Genomic DNA, 19,943 nt, shown 5'->3' on the forward strand with positions numbered 1-19,943 from the left:
TGGGACTTTTTGAGGAAACCTTTTCATCTTGTGAAGCTTTGGTACATCTCCAAAAGAAGCCATAATCAGGGTCCTGAAGATGTAAAGGAAGTGCTTTTGTAGTGGTGAGCAAAGGTGAAGTGTACATGGGTAGTGCTGAAACAGTGTGGAGCCATTTCCTTTTTACAGACTTGATCCTGTTATGCATCATTCATTTTTTCTCTGCTAATTCATTTGGAATTTCAACCTCAGTATACTGGTTGAGAGCTATGATCACTTGAGCTTTTTCTATAAAAAGACTTCTTACTAGAAGCAGCATTGTAACTGCCCCCAAATGTACATTTGATACCTGTTCAGAACTTGCAAAAGAAGGTTCCTGAAATTTCAGACTTTTCTATCAGGTAAATTCTCTGCCTGTTTTGATTTTATTTGGTTTACATTGATTTATATATGTCACCCAATCCAATAAGTTTTTGTTTTATACTAAAGCATGTCCTAAATAATAATTCTGGAAGGAAGGGAGGTAAGAACTGCTGTGAGAGAGAGAAATCATATCAGGCCAAAGGCAGGATTGTGGAGTGTTAGTGCCTTTTTCTTTTCCTGTTTAATTTTCTTTTTCTACTTCTATGACAGACAAGCCAAAAAAATAGGCTATCATTGAGCTAAAAGCTTTTCACTTATTAACACTCTAAATACAGAAATGGAATCACCTTGTAGCTGTGATCAGTGAGTACTGCAGTTTGTCTGATGTGCAATGTCTTGCATGGGTGGTGCTTCCTCTTCTTCCCGTTAGTCAGAGACACTTCTGTGGTTCTGTGGAACAGCAAACATTTGAAGTTTCATTGCTCACACCTTTTATTCTGTTCACAGCTGTACTGCTCTTTGAAGTTCTCTGAGCAAGAAACCACTAATCACAGGTTTACCTGTTAAGATTCAAGTACAAAACTATGTGAAAAATTAGGACTGCTTGCAGGCAGAATAATTGTTTTTAAAGTAAAGGAGACATCTTCAAGGAACAACTGGTGACATGATCTCCATTGCTGACAGAGATGGATCATCACTTAGATCTGTTATACTTCCATGAAGAAAGTGTGATGTCAGGTTTGTGGATGCCTATCCTGAAAGCATGTGTGAGGCTTTCCATGAGAGTGGAAAAAGTCTCCTATTTTCTCCCTGCTGATAGATAGATTTGTGGAAAGAAGCAAGCTTGGCTTTGCAAGATTTTTTTTTCTTTCTCTTCCTTTTTTTCCTCTTATTTGCATTTTTTCTCCAAACTGGAACATGCATTAGTATTTGCTAATTCTTTCAATTCTTTAAAATTTCTGTAAGGCAGGTGTATTGATGTAGCAAAGCAGAGGCAAGCAGCTTTGGCTTGATTGTTGCCAAGTAGCAGGCAGCCTTTGTTTTGATTTGAACAAACAACTTTGAGGTAGGTTTGATTTTCAAACAGATTGAAAAGGATGAACAAATAGATTAATGTGTTAACTCTCTACAGTTTATTAAGGAAATCAGAAATTAACATTGCAATGATTATATTGCAGGCATATAACAATAAATCAGAAGATTAATTATGACACTCCCTCCCCATTCAAATCCTCCCCAGGGCCTGAGCCTCACCACACTGCCTCCACCCTTGCTCCCAACTGCAAGAATCCATTTTCCTCCCAGGAACACATCACCAAGAGTTAGCATCCAAAAGAAAAGAAGCTCCACTGAGGGTTATTCTCTAGGCAAAAGTCAGGAGGGAGCCCAGCTCAGCTTAGAGCCTTGTCCTGGACAGTCCACTTGTAGGAAAGACAGTACACCTGTTGTTTTGTGGGGCACACATGCACACATATGTCCTCTGCAGCTTTTTTTCCAGACTCACATGAGCAAAACAGAACTACAGCAGCCAGTGATCTGAGGCAATGTGTATAGGGAACTTACAGTTCCTTATAGGCAAAGAGCAAAACTCAAAGTCTGCTGTGATTAGAGATATTTTTCTGCTTTAATAGATAGCCTTCTGCTACTGATTAGGGCTTGTGATGAATGAATTAGCCATCATTTTTCTGCAACCACTGTAGGAACAATATGTGAACCTGTGAAAGAGGAAATAAGAATATAAAGCCACTCACATCTAACAGCAAGAAACTGGAGGGGGGGTGTTAACACTGACACCAGCAAAGATGTGTAAAAAACTCTGTCAGTATAATTTCTTCAGAGCTTTCCTAGGCTGGATGAGGGTGCCAGAGTACTCATGTATTTTTAGATATCCTTACAGCTTCAGATATAGTTCTGGAGGGATCTCTCATGTAGAAGTGAGTTATGAAGCAAATCTTATTCCCCTCTACCTCTGCATGATCTGTCAAAGAATGTAGGAGAAGCATGTAGCTCTGATTCAGGAAAGAGAGCGAAGAGAGAGACTGCATCCTTCTGCATAGCCTTAACTTTGATGGGAGCAATTTCCTGCTTCCTCTGACTAAAGAAAAATAGCAAGTAAAGAAAAACAAAAACTTACATGAACTGCAGAGTTGCCAGGGCAGCGTGAACAGTCCAGTATTGGGGGATATTAGGGTTATGGAGACACCAATATGGTGGTGGTGAGGGAAAGATCCAGAAATACAAATCATTCTGCATAAAATCATAACCTTTCCCCTACTCCTCCCTCCCAACGCCCCCCCCCCCCCCCCCCCCCCAAAATTGTTTTGCTGTTCTTGCTTGGTCTTCTCACTTGGAATCTCTCTTTGTGCCAAAGCTGCCCCATTTATGAAATAGTCAGCCAGGCAAGACCTGCCAGATGTACTGAAAGCTAGTCCTGGCTTGTGTACAATCTGCTATCAAGGGGGATAGAAAGCATTTCTTTCTGGGCCTTCTGTCACTGTGGCCTGATCACTGTCTCCAGCTGATGTTGTATATCACTCCACCTTCCCACTGGAGCAGTTAATTCCTGCAACCCACTTCCTGCACTGCAAGAGCTCCACCAAACCCTCATAACTTAAACCCCATTGTGTCAATTTTTCAGAGTCTCCTTTTCTCTCTTCCTTGCCCATGCTGCTGGCAGGAAAGGCTGTACAGATTGGTGACTACTCTGGGATTAATTTATTTTGTATCTGTCCTTTTCTGTGTGATGAGAAGCTGGGATCCAATTTTGGGTCCAAGACTAGTCTGACAGCCATTATGCATTTGCAGATTTAGCTGAGAGGAATTAGGTGCTTTTGAGAGATTTTCAAGTTAGCTGCTCAGAGACAGACATCCCCTAGAGGTGGTGCCAATAGTCACAATTAGTTGCTAAAACTTGTTACAATTAATATGGTCACAAATTAATATTTGAATTTTACTAGACAACAGATTTTTTTTAAAGGGGGACAAATCTCATGCTTAATATAATAGCAGTTATAGACCCCCTCAGTGGTCTAAAACCAAAGCCACCTAGGAATATAAGAAGGGGGTACTGGTTTGAGTTCCTTCTTCCACATGTTTCCCTGTTCCCCTCACCATAACTTCACAATGCATTTGCACTCATTCTCCTGTAGTATGAGAAAACAAGTAGAACAAATGTATTATCTAAGGTTACCCAGCTCCTCCTAAGTGCTATGCTCAGTAAAGTCCCAGGGGCTCATGGATTCCAGCAGCACAAATGGGAAAGCCCAAACATTGCCCCCACTGCATTGTCTGGCCTGTCCATTGACTGGGTGTTAAGTGCTTTTGGAGAATAAATAAGAATCACCTTTTAGATCTTGCACCACCCAGCTGAACAGTTTAGAAGGTACCTCTAACTACTTCTCTAAAAAAACTCAATGCATTTTTCAGACTTTCTGCTAAAATGTTTACAAACTGGTGAAAAGCATTTGTAAGGTCACCATGAATGCCAAATCTGCTCATCAGAAGATTTTTAAGAGCTATAATGCTGACAACTGTGCTGCTTGGGGGATGAGGCTGATGGGCTTTGATCAGAGCACTGCTAGACAGGAAGATATCCTGGCATTAGGTTCTCTGTAATGCAGCTTCAAGCATCTGAAGTTATTTGCTCCTTTCCTACAGCATTTATGATCAAGGCTCTTGCAGACAGAGTGGTTTAACTCGCAAGGAGATTATTTATTGCATCTTATGTAATTTTCTAATTAAAAAATGAAAATTGTGTTCTAAAATATTCATTGTGAAATACAACATTCTTCATCCTCCCCGTGTCTCTTACCAATGGACCAAAATCTATCATTTATGAACAGTTTTCATGAAACAAACATATGCTGTTAAAGATCAATAGGAAGACAATAACTTTAATAGGTAAAGGTCTGCATGGTACAGGAGATCATGACAGGGATTTTTTATAAGGGTCCTTAGAATGATAAACTGTATCTACAAATTCCAGGATAACCTCAGCAGCAGTCACCAGCCCAGTTATCAAGCACCTGTGAGGACAAGTTCCATCCGTTTTGTACAAAGGAAACTGTTCTTTGCTTAACCCACATTAGTCATTCAGGGTAAAGTAATTCCCATATTTCATAGTATAGTTGAACAAAAAGAAATCCATTTCGTACAATTTTTTAATCTTCTCAATTTGTTCTGAGGTCAGTTGTCTGAGGTACTCTAAGGTAATATCACCATCAGTTCGTTTCTCTGAGCCGTATCTTTTCAAGCTGGGGTATTGCAGGCTCTCTGGTGCACCAATGACCTTCAGAACATGCTCAGAGTCCAACCCAAGAGTTTCATACTTACCCACAATATCATAGTGAATGTTGCAAGGATCGCAAAGCAGAAACATTGGTTTCCAGTGAATGTCAAGAGTATGTGGTGGCTTTGCTAGAATGAAGTTGACAAACTCCTGGAAACTCACTTTTTCAGGAGAATTTTTATTTTTCCTGAACATTGCCCTAATCTCATTAGCAATAGTGGTACTGTAGAATGGTTCAGAGTGCAGGAGTTTGTCTCTGTAAGCTGAAACCAGCCGTTCCAAGGGATGTCTGGTGAACATCACTTTTGTGTAATTGCTTAGGAATTCCTTTTGTAAGGCAGGAGGGTAAGACACCAGCCTTTTGATTAGTGAGGTATGGTGGATGTTGTCATGCTCAATTTCAGAAGCTTCTGCATTCAGGTCTGATTGAAGAAGAAAAATAGTTCTCTTCCAGTTGGAGCAGCCTACCTTAGGCACCTCACAGTAGATAAATTTATGCTTGTGCTCCACAAAGAGCTGGTTTGCAACATGAGAATCCAATTTGTTTCTTGGTTTATTAAGGTTATTCTTCAGGCAGACAGAAGCCAGTGTGGTTTTCCGACCATTTTGAATTGCCAGCCAATTTTCAGTAGGATTGGGAAAAGCATCTGTAACCAAGGAAGAAATTTAAACCATTTCAGTGAAATAGGCTTGTATAAATCTGTTTATCTGTGACAATCATAGCACTCAATCTATCATCCTGCATACAAAACCTAATGAAGGTACTAAAATATTTTTTTTGCTGTAACCAAGACTAGACTATGGCAAACATGCAATAAACTACCCTCCCTAGTAAAACATTTATTAAAATGAAAACTTTCAATATGTTAGCAGTATTAGTCTAAGCAAGTTTGGTGGTCCAGCATCATGTTTTTGTAGTGCTCTCCTCTCATATATTGCTGAGATAACTACCACAGTGACAAGTGACTAGGCCTTGGATATTTTCACAGTATTGTTTATATCTTGGGCTCCATAGTTACTTTCTAACATACTTGGAAAAGGTGTCTCTCTTTTTATAAAACATTAAATCTTGTTGTACTCACCTGTTAGGTTTTTTTGTCTCCTACAGAAAAACCCAAAAAGAAATATCCCAAATACAAAATTTGGAAGAAGAAAAACTAACACCTTCTGATTCATGTTATTCTCACAGGAAGGAAAGTGACGTAGTCTCTAAAGTGGAAATCTGTATTTCTGTCAACAAGGAAAGATAATTCAGGTTAGATTTTGTATGACTGATATAACAAAGATAACATGTGTATCTCCTGCAGATTTTAGGACAGCAAAAAGACTTTCCAAGCCCTGTAAAATAGGTTTTGCTAATAAGTAAAAATTCTCTTATGGAAAAGACTCACCACAATTATACTGTTAAACCAAACAGATAAATAATATGTCCATTTTGAAGTCTTCCAAAATTCCTCCTTTTTTCAGAACAATGAACTGCTTATGAGCACATACTCTTCCCTTGTCTTTTAAAGCTGTTGGGGAACAATAACTTCATTTAGGATTACAAAGTTGTATTTTTTTATAATATTTAGAATCTAAGAATACAAAGGTCTCTATAACCTGTAACAGGTGTATCCACAAAGACCAGGATATATTCAGGATTAATTTATTTCCATTTATTGCCCTGAAGCTTTGCACTTTGGACAAATAAATCATTGCAGGAGAAACTCTTCCCTATTTTTGCAGAGAATCCATACCACTAACTTGAATTCTCCCATTGTCCCTCTCCAAAGACCCTGCATGGTATATGTGTTTGCTGCCATTGCTGCTGCAGAAGACCCCCACATTGGTTCAGTACGATGGGAAATGTAGAAAGTGGTAAGCAACAGAAAAGGAGTTGTTCCATGTTTTCAGACAGAAGGAAAGAAGGCAGTCCAGCACAACATACCTTCTCTCTTGTGCTCACTCATTGTCTCCTTGCATATCATGAAGAGGGACCTATCTAAATTCTCTGTGCAATCTTACTCTGTTTCCCCCAGTAGAGAGCTCTTCATCAGCATGCTGTTATTGGAATTTGCAACATTAAGTGCAAAACAATAACTACTGGCAAATGAGGCATTCCGTTTCTGTTCTATAAAGTCCACACAATCAAAAAAGTCAAACAGCACTGTCTTCCTTTCCCACTTCTCAAGTTTGCATCCTGAACCTACTGGCAATAAACACATCATTGCCTGGATTACTTTTTTCCAATATTTTTTCAATTTTTTTCATTTTTTCTTATTTTGTTTTGTTTTTACAAGATACAATAGGACCACTTCTGGTTTCTGGTGTGTTCTGAGACAGCAGTGGAAGCAGTACCAGTTACATTGCTGAAACTGTACTTGAGAACAAGGGTTCCTCCTTTCAGGGCTGGCATGTGATGTTGATATCACACACTTTTACTGGAATATCTGCAGACTCAGAATTAACAGCATTGCTGACAATTAAATCTCTCTTAGCATAGGTATGACCTGGGGAATGGAGAGGGGCACTGTTCACTATTTCTGTATTAAAGATTTACTTGTATTTACAATAAAATGTTACAATACTCATTCAAATTAATGCAGCCTTCTCAGATACAATGGCATTTAGCATATAATATTTTCATTTTCTTAGCTGTATAAAATCATTGTAAAGGCTACAGGAAAGGTTATGGGAAGATCTGCCTTTAACCTTTCCTTCAGTGTACATCAATTCTCATTTTATTATGTGATCCTTGAGTCCTAATGCATCAAAGGCCATTTTCAAGGCCAGCTAAAGTCAGTCAGGTTGTTCATTGATCTCATGAGGGCCAAGATTGAGTGTTCCCTTTTTATTCTTTTTCAGAAGCAGTTTGAAAACACAACTTTACACTGCGTAGCAATTAAAATCTATATGACTCTAAATAATTCTGTACAAGGACCCCGTGTTAGAGTATGCCTAGGAGAAATATGCTGGGCTTCATTCACTTTAAATGCTGTCACTTCAGAGAAGTAATGTTATCATACCTGTCTCAGGAATCAGAAAATGAATTGGATTAATTTTACCCTGTTTAGATACTTGTATCATGCGTATTTAATAATTACACTACCAGTAGAGAATATAAGGTCTGCTATAAGACATATTTCACATGGAAACATGTCAATGAGTTCAATTTTCACAGGGAAATAGAAGAGACTTCCTTGGGGGAAAGAAGCTGTTTAGGAGCTAGTGAAACACAGGAGACAACTCCTAAGACTTATGCATATTTGTGGAAGCAAAATAATCTTTAATTAAATTCAGGAGAACAATCAGACCATAAGAAGGGATAGAACAAGCTCCAAGATGACACGTGGACTCTTTCTGGACTCCTTAGAAAACTCCACAGAACAGACTGGCAGGAAGAATTAACACTGCCTTCAACAAGTGGGGTCAACATGACATGAAGCTACCTTAAAGTGAAGCCCAAAGCCTTCTTCAGAAGATGTTTTCAGATGCACGACCCCAGTATGGAGTTCTGTGTAATGCAAAGTTTCCACTGATGAAAATCACCTAAGAGAAACCTGAGGAAGAGGAAGAGGAAGAAAGACAATTCTGAGAGCCATTTTGTCAAAGAGGGACAAGTTGAATGGAAAATATTCAAAATTAAAAGCACTTTTGTCAGAAGGTGTCAGTGTCAGTAAATCAGATGAACTTTTCCTTATATTTATTATGGCTTTTTACCATGTACTTGTAATTGTGTTTCCTATTTAAGATGTAATGAGTTAATAATTCTCTTTGCATTTTCCCTCATCCTACCTTGAATTAAGTGTGATTTTAGGTAACTACAAGGCATTCCTCAGTAAAGGAGTGGTGAGTCTATTAATAAAACAAGTTCATACTAAATAGACTATTTCTGCTGTAACCAAAGGGCGGCAGTATGGGGTCTCCCAGGCAGGATGGAAAGACAGCATCATAAAACTCATGAAACAAAAAAAGCAGAAACTTCTTCTACTGAAAAGTAACAAAACAAGAAACAGGGAGGCAGGGATCTAAATATCTCTTTGGAGCTTACATATTCCCAGAATACAAGATCCTAAAAATTAAACATAAGGCATTCATCTGCACTGTTCACATTGTATATGGTGGGGGAAGCAGAGGGGGAGGAGGAGATGGATTTTTGTTTTTTTAATTTTTAATGAAGCATAAAATTTTCCAGGTAACAGCCTGATACACTGCACTGTTGGTTTTTCCTTGTTCTTCAGATCACGTCATTATAAATCAACTATACCTAGCGATGGCTTGATATTTTAATATCTGTATATCTTAGTAGATTCTGAAAATTACATCCAAAATCATTTTCTGATTATTTTTTGGTCATTACTAAAAAGTAAGCCAGGCAGCAAGAATTATCCTCATTGAATCCTTTCTTGCAAGAGTCTTTCAGAATTATTGCTATCAGAAGATTTTTTGAGGCCTGTCTGTTAATTAGTGTTTGATTTCTTCAGTGTGTGTCCAGCTGTTTTGATGTCTTTCTAGCTCCTAAGCTAAAACATGCTGTCATGTCAAATGCTTTGTAGAGTTCTAAATCCACTACATCAATGCTATTGCCTTAATCAACCAAAGCCAAGCAAAAATAGTCAGTCAATCTGGTGACATGTTTCCTATAACATAATCCAAAATTTCTATATGAGAACAACCAGAACAATTGTTCAAGCCAAGAATGGTAACAAATGGGGAATAGATTACTGGAGAAAGCAATGCAAATCATCTCATGTGCATGCAAAATGGCAAAAAGGCCTGAAGCCATCATAAAATTAAAAATATTTACTGAATTCAAGCCTTCTTTGCACTGCTTAATTCCACCAAGGCCCTTTACAGTTCCATTTCAAAAATTCTTTTCTTTCTGCAAGTAACAAAGCTATCGTCTTGTTCATATTTTTGTTGCCAAATTTTCTGACCATAAAATGTTCTTCCCATCCTTCTGTTTACTTCAAGACATTTCTGACGACTGGCTGCTTTTAATTACTTCCAACATCTCCCTTTTCTACATGGTACACTGGGTATGGAGGAGGCTGGCAACCTACTTGCAGAAACCCTGTATGGCAGATGAGTCTGTTTGACCCAGAAGAGCGCTCTCTGTATTGTACTTTTCCAGAGGCATCAAAAATTGTCATATGCTGCAGTTATTGGATATTTTTTCTGTTAAATTTCTCTTTCTTAGTTAGTTTGTCTCATGCTTGCTTTATGTTTTGTGATACTAGACCCTCTGCAACCTTCTTCTAGGTCTGTTAGTGGTCTGTACTCTAACTGAGCATGTGTAGCTACACCACAACCACTCACACTTATCCATCCACCAGCTTTGGGTTTTAAATGGATCACTTTCCCCCTGACCAAAACAAGGTCTGATAGAAAGTCTCTAGTACTCTTTCAATTAGGAAATACTCAAAGATGTTTTAATAATAGTCACATGAGTACACGACATAACACATCCACACTCAGACTGGAGTTCTTCCTCCTGCCATGCGGATTTATTTCCAGAACAGGCACCAAAGGAATAGATTGCATTGCCTTGCATAGGTATCACTTGTACACTGTCCTTGAACTGCTGAAACAATGATTCATAACATAGCATTCTCTAATCCTTCTTCTGGAGCTTCTGAACCATTGCAATTGCAAAATCTTCAGTATTTAAAGGAATTTAGCAAAAAACCATCCGACTTTAAAATATTTTTATGCTTTCATAAACAATAAGAGGTACTATAGCTGGAAATGTCAAATAATGTTTTTTTTTGTGCGGCACCTATAACCCAAGTACAGAAACACATGTACACACACGTATGTACATATATATATGTACATATGAGCAGTTCCAAAACACATTAATATCAGTTGCACTGGCATATTATTTGCTCCAAGTAAACTAACTAAGTAGGCTGATAATGATTTAAAGTCTTCTGATAATAAACTTACAAAGGTGTGTCTCAAGCTAGTTTTTCACAGACAGACCTTGGTCAGACCTGAGCATGTGGGGTGATCCTCTGTACCCACTAGATATGTGGAACTTTCCACACTAAAAGAATAAAATTATAACAATACTTATTTGTGTTCCTGATACATTTGAAGCCAGAAGTAAAACAAAGTACCAGAATAGCAGCTCAGTGGAAGGTAGGGAAAAATCTGTGAAAACAGATAACATTCTCAGTTGCTGAACCCCATTCTGTACTTAAGCCCTGTTAATTCCTTCAAAAAGACAACTGCAAATACATACATACTGATATGTGCCTGAGTACATAGAAGTTGAGGAGGGAATGTTGGATAGAAAGCCCCCAAAAATAGCCTGGACAAGAAAACCAAGCTCTGGGTGCAGTTCTGCATATGCTGTTTTATCAGAGTGAATTGCAAGAGCAATACCCTTGTTTGACTAAATCTGCAGCACTCTTGCTTCTGTAGTTTGCAATGGGTAGACAGGAGGGAAAAAGACCCCAGAAATTGGAACCTTAGCAGCCAGGCTGGCCTGTCCATAAAGTGGAAAATCAGTAATGGGTTAGGAAACTCACGCATGTTACAGACAGCTGAGGGCTAGAAAAAGTGTCTGATCAGGGTCATTTTGTCAATAAGAGACAACATTTGACATAATCTCATTTGCATTCTTTCTGGTCTCAGAAACTGTAGTGATATCTTCCTTGCTGCCATCATTAATCTGCTTATTATTCTCATTACTCCATTTCTTATGCCTGCCTTTTAGCTTTTCGTTCTCTACTTAATCCCATGTCATCTCCTTGTCTTATCTTCCAAAGTTTTTTGTTATCTATCATTTCTAATGCAGTATTAAAAGCTCAGCTTTACTTTTTGATACATCATATTGGTAGCCCCTGTTATCATTAGCCCTTGATAACAAAGAAACAGTTCCTGCTTTCTCCTCTGCTGTCCCTGCTTTTGGATTAAGTTTATGAAGCACCTACAGAGCAATTATATTTTTCACCTAAAATCACTCCTAAAAGTTTTCCCTTTCAGGGATGCCAACACCAGCTATGATGCCAGTGTGCTAAAACTGTTACTAACCAGTCCACAAAAGAGCAAGCGAAAGGAAGAGCCAATTTGGGGATGAAAAGGACCAAAGTGAAGAGAAAAAAAAGAGTTCCTTGGGAAAGGCAGCAGCAAGTCTGACAGAAAAGCTCCCAGAGAGAGGCAGGAAGCAAAAACCCAAGGAAAAGTGGTAGAGCTGGGGGCCAAGGGAAATAGAAAGGTTCTGTAGCCTGCTCTAAGGCAGTTTTGGTAAACAGAGGCTTGAGAACTGGACTGAAAAAGACACAAAGTACAATTCAGTGAAGATGAAGAAGAACAAATTCAAAGAAATGAGTATAGAAAACAATATGCTAAGTATCCAATAAAATACCACAGATGTTTAAAAATTAATGAGACTATATGCACTGTAGTCACTCTTGCGCTGAAACCCAGCCCTTAGTATGTGATCAAAATTTTATTTCTTTTCCTTCCTGGAACTGCAGCCAGAAAGGCCATGCACTTTTGATTTTCTATGAAGAGGTAGGTTCAGTGAGAAGACCTGGCTTGTGGCTGGGCCCAGCTTGGCCAGAACCTGGAAAGGTGGATACCAGTTCTGCTGCAGCATCACTGGGGCAGGGACTGATGGCCTCAGGAGGCTGACATGGGATCCTGAGCTCTGGGCAGTGGGGGGCAGACCCAGGGGACTGGGCAGTGCCCTGTTACTGCTTTTGGTGCCTGACATCTGATAATGGGCTGTGGGGCCTTTTTATCTAAACACTTAATTCAAAATTCCATGCACTTGTCAACTGCCATTTAAATCCTGCAAAACCAAACACCAGAGAACAAACTTCACTACTTTCTTTTATGGAATCTAGATAAGCCGAAAAAACTTGGAAAGAAGAAAAAAAGGAGGAAAAAGGAAGCACAGAAGAAAAGTTTAGAACAATGCACCCTGGCCAGGGTGGTAATGAATGATCTCCTCCCAAAGTTGTTTCACAGGAGATGGGCCTCGCAAAATCCTTCTGCTTTGTCACATGTATAACTAACTCTCTGCCTTTGCATATGTCTTCGTGTGGTCTCCCATGTTTCTGTTCTCAGTTAATGTCAGTAATAGCAATATTTTCCTTGCCATTCAGGTCTACCTGTGTGTGTCTCAGATCTAGATCCTCTTTGACCCTTCCTGCTTTTTACCTCCTGGGGCAAGCATGATTCATATATTCCTGCCACTGCACGCCAAATAGCACAGTCAAAACTGTTTATAGAAGTCCCAGTTGCTTAGCACACCACTCCCAGGCAAACTCCTGTTTGCTGTTCACCTTGTTACACCCCTGTGTCCCCATCCCTAGTACCTCTTAGCCATAATTTATGACAGCTATGACCTCTCTTTCCCTCTTTACACTCCAGTGAATACAAAGCGTTTCTGCTTAAATGGTTTTCCTTTTTGCTCCTATCTCCTCCAGCTTCTCCTGTCATTCTAGTCTAGATTTTGAACCTTATTTTCAGGATCCAAAAATTTTGTCTGAAACCATACCTCTACTCTCATTACCCCCACTCTCTTTTTTATACTCCTTCAAAGACTCCCTTACAGGAGTCATGTACAATCCTATCACCAGTGATTTGGTGTCTGCCCTTTTACAGAAATAACCTCTTTGCTTGAAACATCCTGACACAAACTGTGTGTATACCTTTTTCTCTCTTCCTACATGAATCTAGGCTTACTCTTTCTTTCCCTTCTGCTCTCTTCTGTGTTGCAGGGCAAGCTGTTCAGCAGAAATGTTATGTTTAAGGTATGTTTCTATGAAACATGTTTTTATAGCATACTATGACACTTGCAGTATCAAAAATTAAGAAGTTTGGAGACAGTAGGATTAAAGTGATAATTTAAATCATAGAGAGCATAAAATGAAGTGTCTGCTGGCTTTTGGCAGAACAGTCTTGAAACTAAAGACTTGACATTTCAGAGCATTTGACATAACAGTACACTCTAAGTTCAAAATAGTCTTGTGGATTCAGTCACAGATAAAAATGCTTGAAAAATGTGCAAATCTGCTTTCCAGAGTTGGCTCATGTATCCAGAAAATGGAGAATGGTCAGTCAATGAGTGTCTGAAAAGGTGGGTTCCCCACACTACATGGGATTATCATAGTAGACAAAGAACATAAATTCTCCTTAAAAATTCTTGCCTGGTTTACTACATGCCTTCCTTCATCTGCCATAGATAGTAGGGATCTTATTGGACAGCCCTTGAATGTATCAAGAACATGTTCATCCTGTGAACCAAACATGTCAAATTGTGTGGAGTATTTTGTTTCTTTAAAAACCAGGTGTTGAAAAGGTACTCAAAAAAAGTATTCATGAAGTATCACAACAACATACACAAAAATCATTGTCAGGGTTGAATCAGCTTCCTTAACCAGTCTTATTATGCTCACTCTAATGGAATAACCAACAGTGACAGCAGATTGCTGTCTTGTGAACAAACCCAGCATCAACAGTGACAAGCCCCAAACTCACCAGTCTTACCTGCTGGCAGCAACAAAACAGTGAGGCTTGGCCATGTGGGATGCCATTCCTGGCACTGAAGGGAAATTGTCCATAGCACAGCTTGTCCCTACTCCCCCTGCCCCAGCATTAGCATGCTCTGCCCAGACTCTTCCTCTCCTGGTACCCCCACTCTTTGCACTCCACTGTCCAGCAGCACTCCAACACTCCTGCTCAACACATATTTGCATGGGTACCAGAGCTTTTCCCTTAGCCCTCATCCCAGGTGTGACCCCATTTTTCCCAGTCCCTTTTTCTACTCCTCAGGCAAAACTTTAACCCAATCTCCAGCAAATTCTCACCTCCAAAAGCCTTCCTTATATCGTCCCCAGGCAGCTCACCCAGCAAATCCTGTTTTCCAGCTTCCCAAACAGCCATCAGATCTCACCCTGATTCTGCTGTTCAGCCTTCCTCATGCACAAGCCAGCTCTTTGCTGGCTCCCTCTGCCAGACTCCTCCCTTTGTCTCCTCAGTCAGCCTCACAGCCCCCCCTTGTACACCACACTTCCGAGCCCAGCTCATCAGAACTGTCTCTCCTTCTACTTCCAAGATTCCCACACAGCCCCACTGCTTCTCACTCTCAGTTCTGTTCTCAGCTAGTTCCAGGCTCTACATTTCAGCTTCTATAGTTATTTTAGTATCTCCCAAGCTAAACAGACACATTTTCCTTTTCATTCCCTCCCACATCAATTTTCACACTAGTCATCAAGGCACATTTTCCTGCTGATTTTGTTCCTTGAATCTATTTTGCCAGCAATCCCCAATTACTTCTCCCTAGAAATCTTGCTCATTCTTGCTCTTTAAAGCAGATTATTTACTCTCCTGTGCAGAAGAGGTTCCACTGATAATGTACAAGAGGAAACTCTTAACCTCATTTTTGAAATGCTTATTTCAAAATCTGCAATGTACCTGAACTTCTTAGAGAAAAGGTCACTGGAATCATTTGAGAGAAGAAAAAAGAGCACAGATTTCCTGTACAAAAATCAATAAATTATTTTTGCCCAAAGTGATTAAAAAATATCCTGGAACAGATATCTAGCCTGAAAAATTTCTGCTGAAATGCTTGAAATTTGACAGAATCCTATGTAGATGCAAACTGGATTGAAATTAGAAGAGTCAAGATGCATACCACCCTTAATAAAGTCAGAAAGTGAATGAAAGCCATTGTCATTTCATTTCTGGCACCAGAATCCCTGTAAAATCAACTTCTTAACTGGGGAAAGCCATAGCAATGAATAATAGGCTGCCAAAAAAATCCTCTGTAGATTCCTTACAGTGTGATTTCAAAAGCTAAACAATGTCTCAGTTTATGCCTTTAAATATTTTATGTCAATTTCTAAATATATAAACAAATCAAAACCCAACCAACTCTGAAAAAGAAATTTCTCTTTGCAGAGATTTGCCTACACTTACAAAATCATGGTGATATGAAAAGCTACTAACAATCCAATTTTACTCACCAATCAGACAGCCCCAGTGGAGATTTCCCATGCCTCTGAGTGATGCTAAACAAACAACAAAGATTCAGACAAAGAAATGTCAGTCTAGAGAGACATGTCATTTTAATTTTATGCCTAGGGATGGAAAGGAAATAGGGGAAAGATTTTGTGTTCTCCTTACCTGATCTTTAAGTCTGGGCAAAGTGCTTCTGTATCCACACAGATTCTTTCATGGGAGAGCATTTGAAACACTTTGTACACGTTGTATTTGTCTATGCCCCACTAAAAGTTGCCAGCGTTTCCCTGAGAATGTTTAGGTGAGCACCTCCAGTTGCACATTACAAAGCACTGTGCTGTGTCTGTCTGTAGGTATAACGAGCAGCATTTAACCACTCCCCGTGCAGGGTCTACAGCAGCTGTTAGAGACTGCCAAGTGCTTCAAGAGCAGCCTGCCAAGAGGCTGCCTGCTAAGCAACCCAGAAAGGGGATAGTTGGGAATATGAGGGCAAAGGTAATTTGGTTGAGAGCAATTGTGCTGTGATAATATGCATTATTTTTAGATTGAGAAAAAGAGGCAAGATCAATTCAAATGAACTCTATACAAGAAGACTCCAATCAGCTCTGGGAAATGGAAGGTAAGTTCTCATGGGAAGCATGGCTAAAGAAGAAGGAATTCAGTAGAGTTGGCACATCCTTAAAGAAATTATGTTTAGGGTACAAACACAAACAATCCTACACAGCGGGAGGATAGGAAGTATAGTCAGAGACCAACTTGACTACTTGGCTAAGCAGCACAGTCTTCAGTGACCTGAAACGCAAGAAGGAAATGTACAGAAAGTGGAAACCAGGTCAAACTCCTAAGGACAAGTATGAAAAAATAGTAGTAGATGCTGAAACCAAGTCATAAAGGATAAAGCACAAAGTTAACTGCAAAAAGCAATGTATAAAAGAGATAGCAAGAAAACAAATCTGGAAGGAAAAGAAAAACCTAGTGATAGTTCACTTGCGGAAGGCTGATGTACATTTTCCATTATTCTTCATAAAAGGGTGAACTGTAATTATATGACTAATAACTAAACTCAGTAAGAAAGAATCTATCTAAAATAGGAAAAGAACAGGACCAAAAATAATTTTAATATACTGCAGTTCACATCATCCTCAAGTATACCACTACTGCATGTCTCCAGGAGAGCTCTCTAATTATTTTTGATACACTAAGTGTCCCTGGACTGATAAAGGGACCTACACCCCTGCACAGATACAGGAGGCTCCTTCATAACCTGCTAAAGAGGTGAAGTGAGTCCTATACAGGCATCTAAGCCTTTGGAAGTGCATATTAAGATACTTGGCAACTGAGAGAAGCAAGGTCAGACCTGTTTGCTTTGTCTAGAAACTCTCTGAAGTTGTATGAGAAATGTGTGGAGTGGTGAATCAGTGCTCATCTCTATAAAGTCAAGAAATAAAAAAGAGATCAATTCTGGAAAAAAATATTAGAAAAAAATGAAAATATAGATTATTCATAAAAGGTTGGAGATACTCAAGCTACATTGCTTTGTATTTTTTGGCATATTGGCTATTCATTTCTGTAATATGGCAAGAAGTCTTACAAATAGAAAAGCAGTAGGTCACACAATATGTTTTCATTTTAATAATGCTATTGACATTATAGCATTGACTCATAACATTTTCAAAAGTATATTAAAGTGAAACTATTTCTGGAAGAGTGAAAAACTACCTGGGTGAAGGGAACAAACAAGGAAAAAAAAGAAACAAACCAAAAAAACCAACAGCAAAACCACAGGCTAAAATGAGCTTTTCATCATTCACTATTAAACTCAAAAAATAATCAGTAAGATTCTAGCTGGCTAAGTAATGGTGCAGGTCATTAATGATTTGGATAAAGGAACAATCCTTCTGCCTCACAGATAACAATAAGTCCATGTGAGCAGTAAGGTCATTGCATGATACATTAAACTTAGAATGCTTTCAACAAGATAAATTATCTGTAGGAGAAAACACACGACAATGAGTTGTGTTTACAGGCATCAGGTTCTGAGGGGGAATAATAGTTCATAAAAATGTGGCAGACATCCTGCCAAAAAAGGAATAAGAGGGGTACCAGTCAGTCACAAGTTATTAATGAAAAAGTAGTGTTTCATCCTATCAAGAATGCCAACTACATATTAGGAAGAGAAACTGCTTTGATTGTATATTTGGTTGATACATTAAGGAATACCTCCTATTATATTTCTGTCTAGCACAGCAACCAGTAGCACTGTGTCCTGTTCAAGCAAAACTGTTCCAATAGAAGGCAGACCAATTGGAAAGGGTCCAGAGAAAAGCAGAGAAAATGGTCAGTTGTCTTGGGAAAAAAGAAAAGCCACAAGAAAGAGAGATTGAAGTTTAATTTAGTTTAATTCAGTTTAAAGAACAGAAGGACAACTAAACACATGAAAATTATAATCTACACAAGTTACCGATAGGGAGGTAAGGAGGAATTTTTTTGTTTCATCTGTAGTGGATAAAGTGATGGGTTCAAACTATGACACTGAAGGTTAATGCTAGGTATTAAGAACGTCTTATTAACAGTAAAGACAATTAGATCCTTTTTCATGTATGAGGCACTATTGATTCTCTTTTGGAGCTTCAAAATCCACAAGATGAAGTCTTGAGGTCTTGTCCAGTCTCCTTTTCTTTAAGTCTGTGGTTCATCCTGTTGTATAATTTAGATGGCCATCTTACCTCTCTACAAAAACTACATTTATCAAAGTTTTCATGCTAAACTATACAAACCCAGACTGTTATTTCAATATAGTGACTCTGAACCAATAAAGCCACTATGGGGCTTAACACAGCCCACACTGGCATGATGTCACTTTTTTTTTCTACTGCAAGTCCCATCAGCTCTCATAAGAAATGTGAAGAGTTTTGGCAAAAGGACTGATGTCTTCCAGAAAATAGTATATCTGGTACACTGGTTGTACACTGCTAATTCAACTGCCATAAATTTGTTCTTTCCTCAGGGTTCTAATGGAGTCTGCTAGAGAAGTCTTCTTATCTGCTGAAGCCTGCCTTTTTGTAAACTACTCCACCAACTGCTAACAAGACACAGAGCTCATTTGCCTCAAGGGCCACTGATTATGATCAGAGATGAAAGACACAGAACTGAGTGAGATGAGATGTGGGCAGAAAATATGGAGACACACCTTGTTAGGGGGCTGCAGAATCAGGTTGCTTCATCTAATGATTTTTCATGTGCTCATTCTTCGTATTAATCAAAATTCCAGATCACATGAGTTTAATAAAATATCCTCACTTGGCAGAAAATATTAAATTCCTTTTTCCTGTCTTCCACCAAAGATCCAATTCTATCAAAGTACAGACATTCTTGGCCAAAGAACTGTATCGTATAGATGACCAGCTGTCCTGGTTTAGGGCAAATCTGGGAGGAAACTCAAAGAAAATCTCATAGAGGGATGTTGGTTGCACTAGTGCATTACAGAAGTTCCAAGGACATGAGACTCCATTGCCAACAAATACCAGTGTTGTTCATTACCTGTATTGCCTCTGCAATTTGCTTATAGACACAAGTTCAGGTGATTTTGTACAGAAAAAATTCTCTTTGAAGCAGTTTTAATCTTGCAGAAAAAAAAACTATTTCTCAAATTTTATAAACTATTGGAACCAGGAAAAATCAATTTGATACTCCTTACTCTTTCTTGGCTTTCTGAATTTCTGTTGAACTCTGCATTTGTCTAAAATATACAAGTAATCTGTTTCTGTGAAACATACTTTTCAAATTCAGAGTAATATCCAGCATAGCATGAAATTCATGCTTACTCTATAATAACATACTGGAGGAGTCATACAACAAGTTTTTTTCCATAAATTCATTTGCCTACAATTTTTCTCTGGGTAAACCTTTCAGATTTTGCTGAAGTAAATTTTTGGTGAGGGTTAGGTATTTCACCTCAAATAAGGCTGAGAAGAAAATAAACTAAACCCTTCATTTATACTATCAGAGTTTAAAAGCTTTATAAATCAGGGAAAAACTTTACATCAAAAATAATGTCTCTCCCTCTGTTTAAGCAACTATGACCACATCCATCTAAATCCATGAGGCAACATTAGTGACTAAGTCCCAAAGGATCTGCCAATAACTGCACTTCTGAGCCCACATTCCACTGAAATTAAGATGTAATAAAAAGTTTAATAAACTTAATAAACAAAGTCCTCAGGGCCAAGTTCCAGTAGATGAACCTATGGTAATCCTGAGGGAAAAATCTTGTTTCCTCAAAGATAAAAGATGTCAATGACATTTTTGGATATGAGATAGATTTTTTTGACAGTGTGGACTTGTTTTATAA

At 38.7% G+C, this 19,943-nt stretch overlaps 1 protein-coding gene across 8 annotated transcripts; it reads right to left on the reverse strand.

Moving 5' to 3' along the window:
* Window positions 1-4,029: 4,029 nt before the first annotated feature.
* Window positions 4,030-15,986, reverse strand: LOC110472101 (carbohydrate sulfotransferase 9). 8 transcript variants are annotated; one of them, XM_021533461.2, is made up of 5 exons: window positions 15,758-15,986; window positions 15,598-15,642; window positions 8,062-8,172; window positions 5,713-5,860; window positions 4,030-5,277 (listed from the first exon to the last, which is right to left on the reverse strand). In XM_021533461.2, the coding sequence occupies exons 4-5, from the start codon at window positions 5,804-5,806 to the stop codon at window positions 4,427-4,429; spliced, it is 945 nt and encodes a 314-aa protein (XP_021389136.1). In that variant the 5' UTR covers window positions 5,807-5,860; window positions 8,062-8,172; window positions 15,598-15,642; window positions 15,758-15,986; the 3' UTR covers window positions 4,030-4,426. The 8 variants fall into 8 exon arrangements, 7 of the variants coding, with proteins under 7 accessions (XP_021389136.1, XP_021389135.1, XP_021389139.1 ...); XM_021533460.3 differs by lacking the exons at window positions 15,598-15,642; window positions 15,758-15,986 and adding exons at window positions 6,022-6,144; window positions 14,440-14,732; XM_021533464.2 differs by lacking the exon at window positions 8,062-8,172.
* Window positions 15,987-19,943: the final 3,957 nt, after the last annotated feature.

Source organism: Lonchura striata, chromosome 6 (assembly GCF_046129695.1).
Source record: "Lonchura striata isolate bLonStr1 chromosome 6, bLonStr1.mat, whole genome shotgun sequence".
Lineage (NCBI taxonomy): Eukaryota > Metazoa > Chordata > Aves > Passeriformes > Estrildidae > Lonchura > Lonchura striata.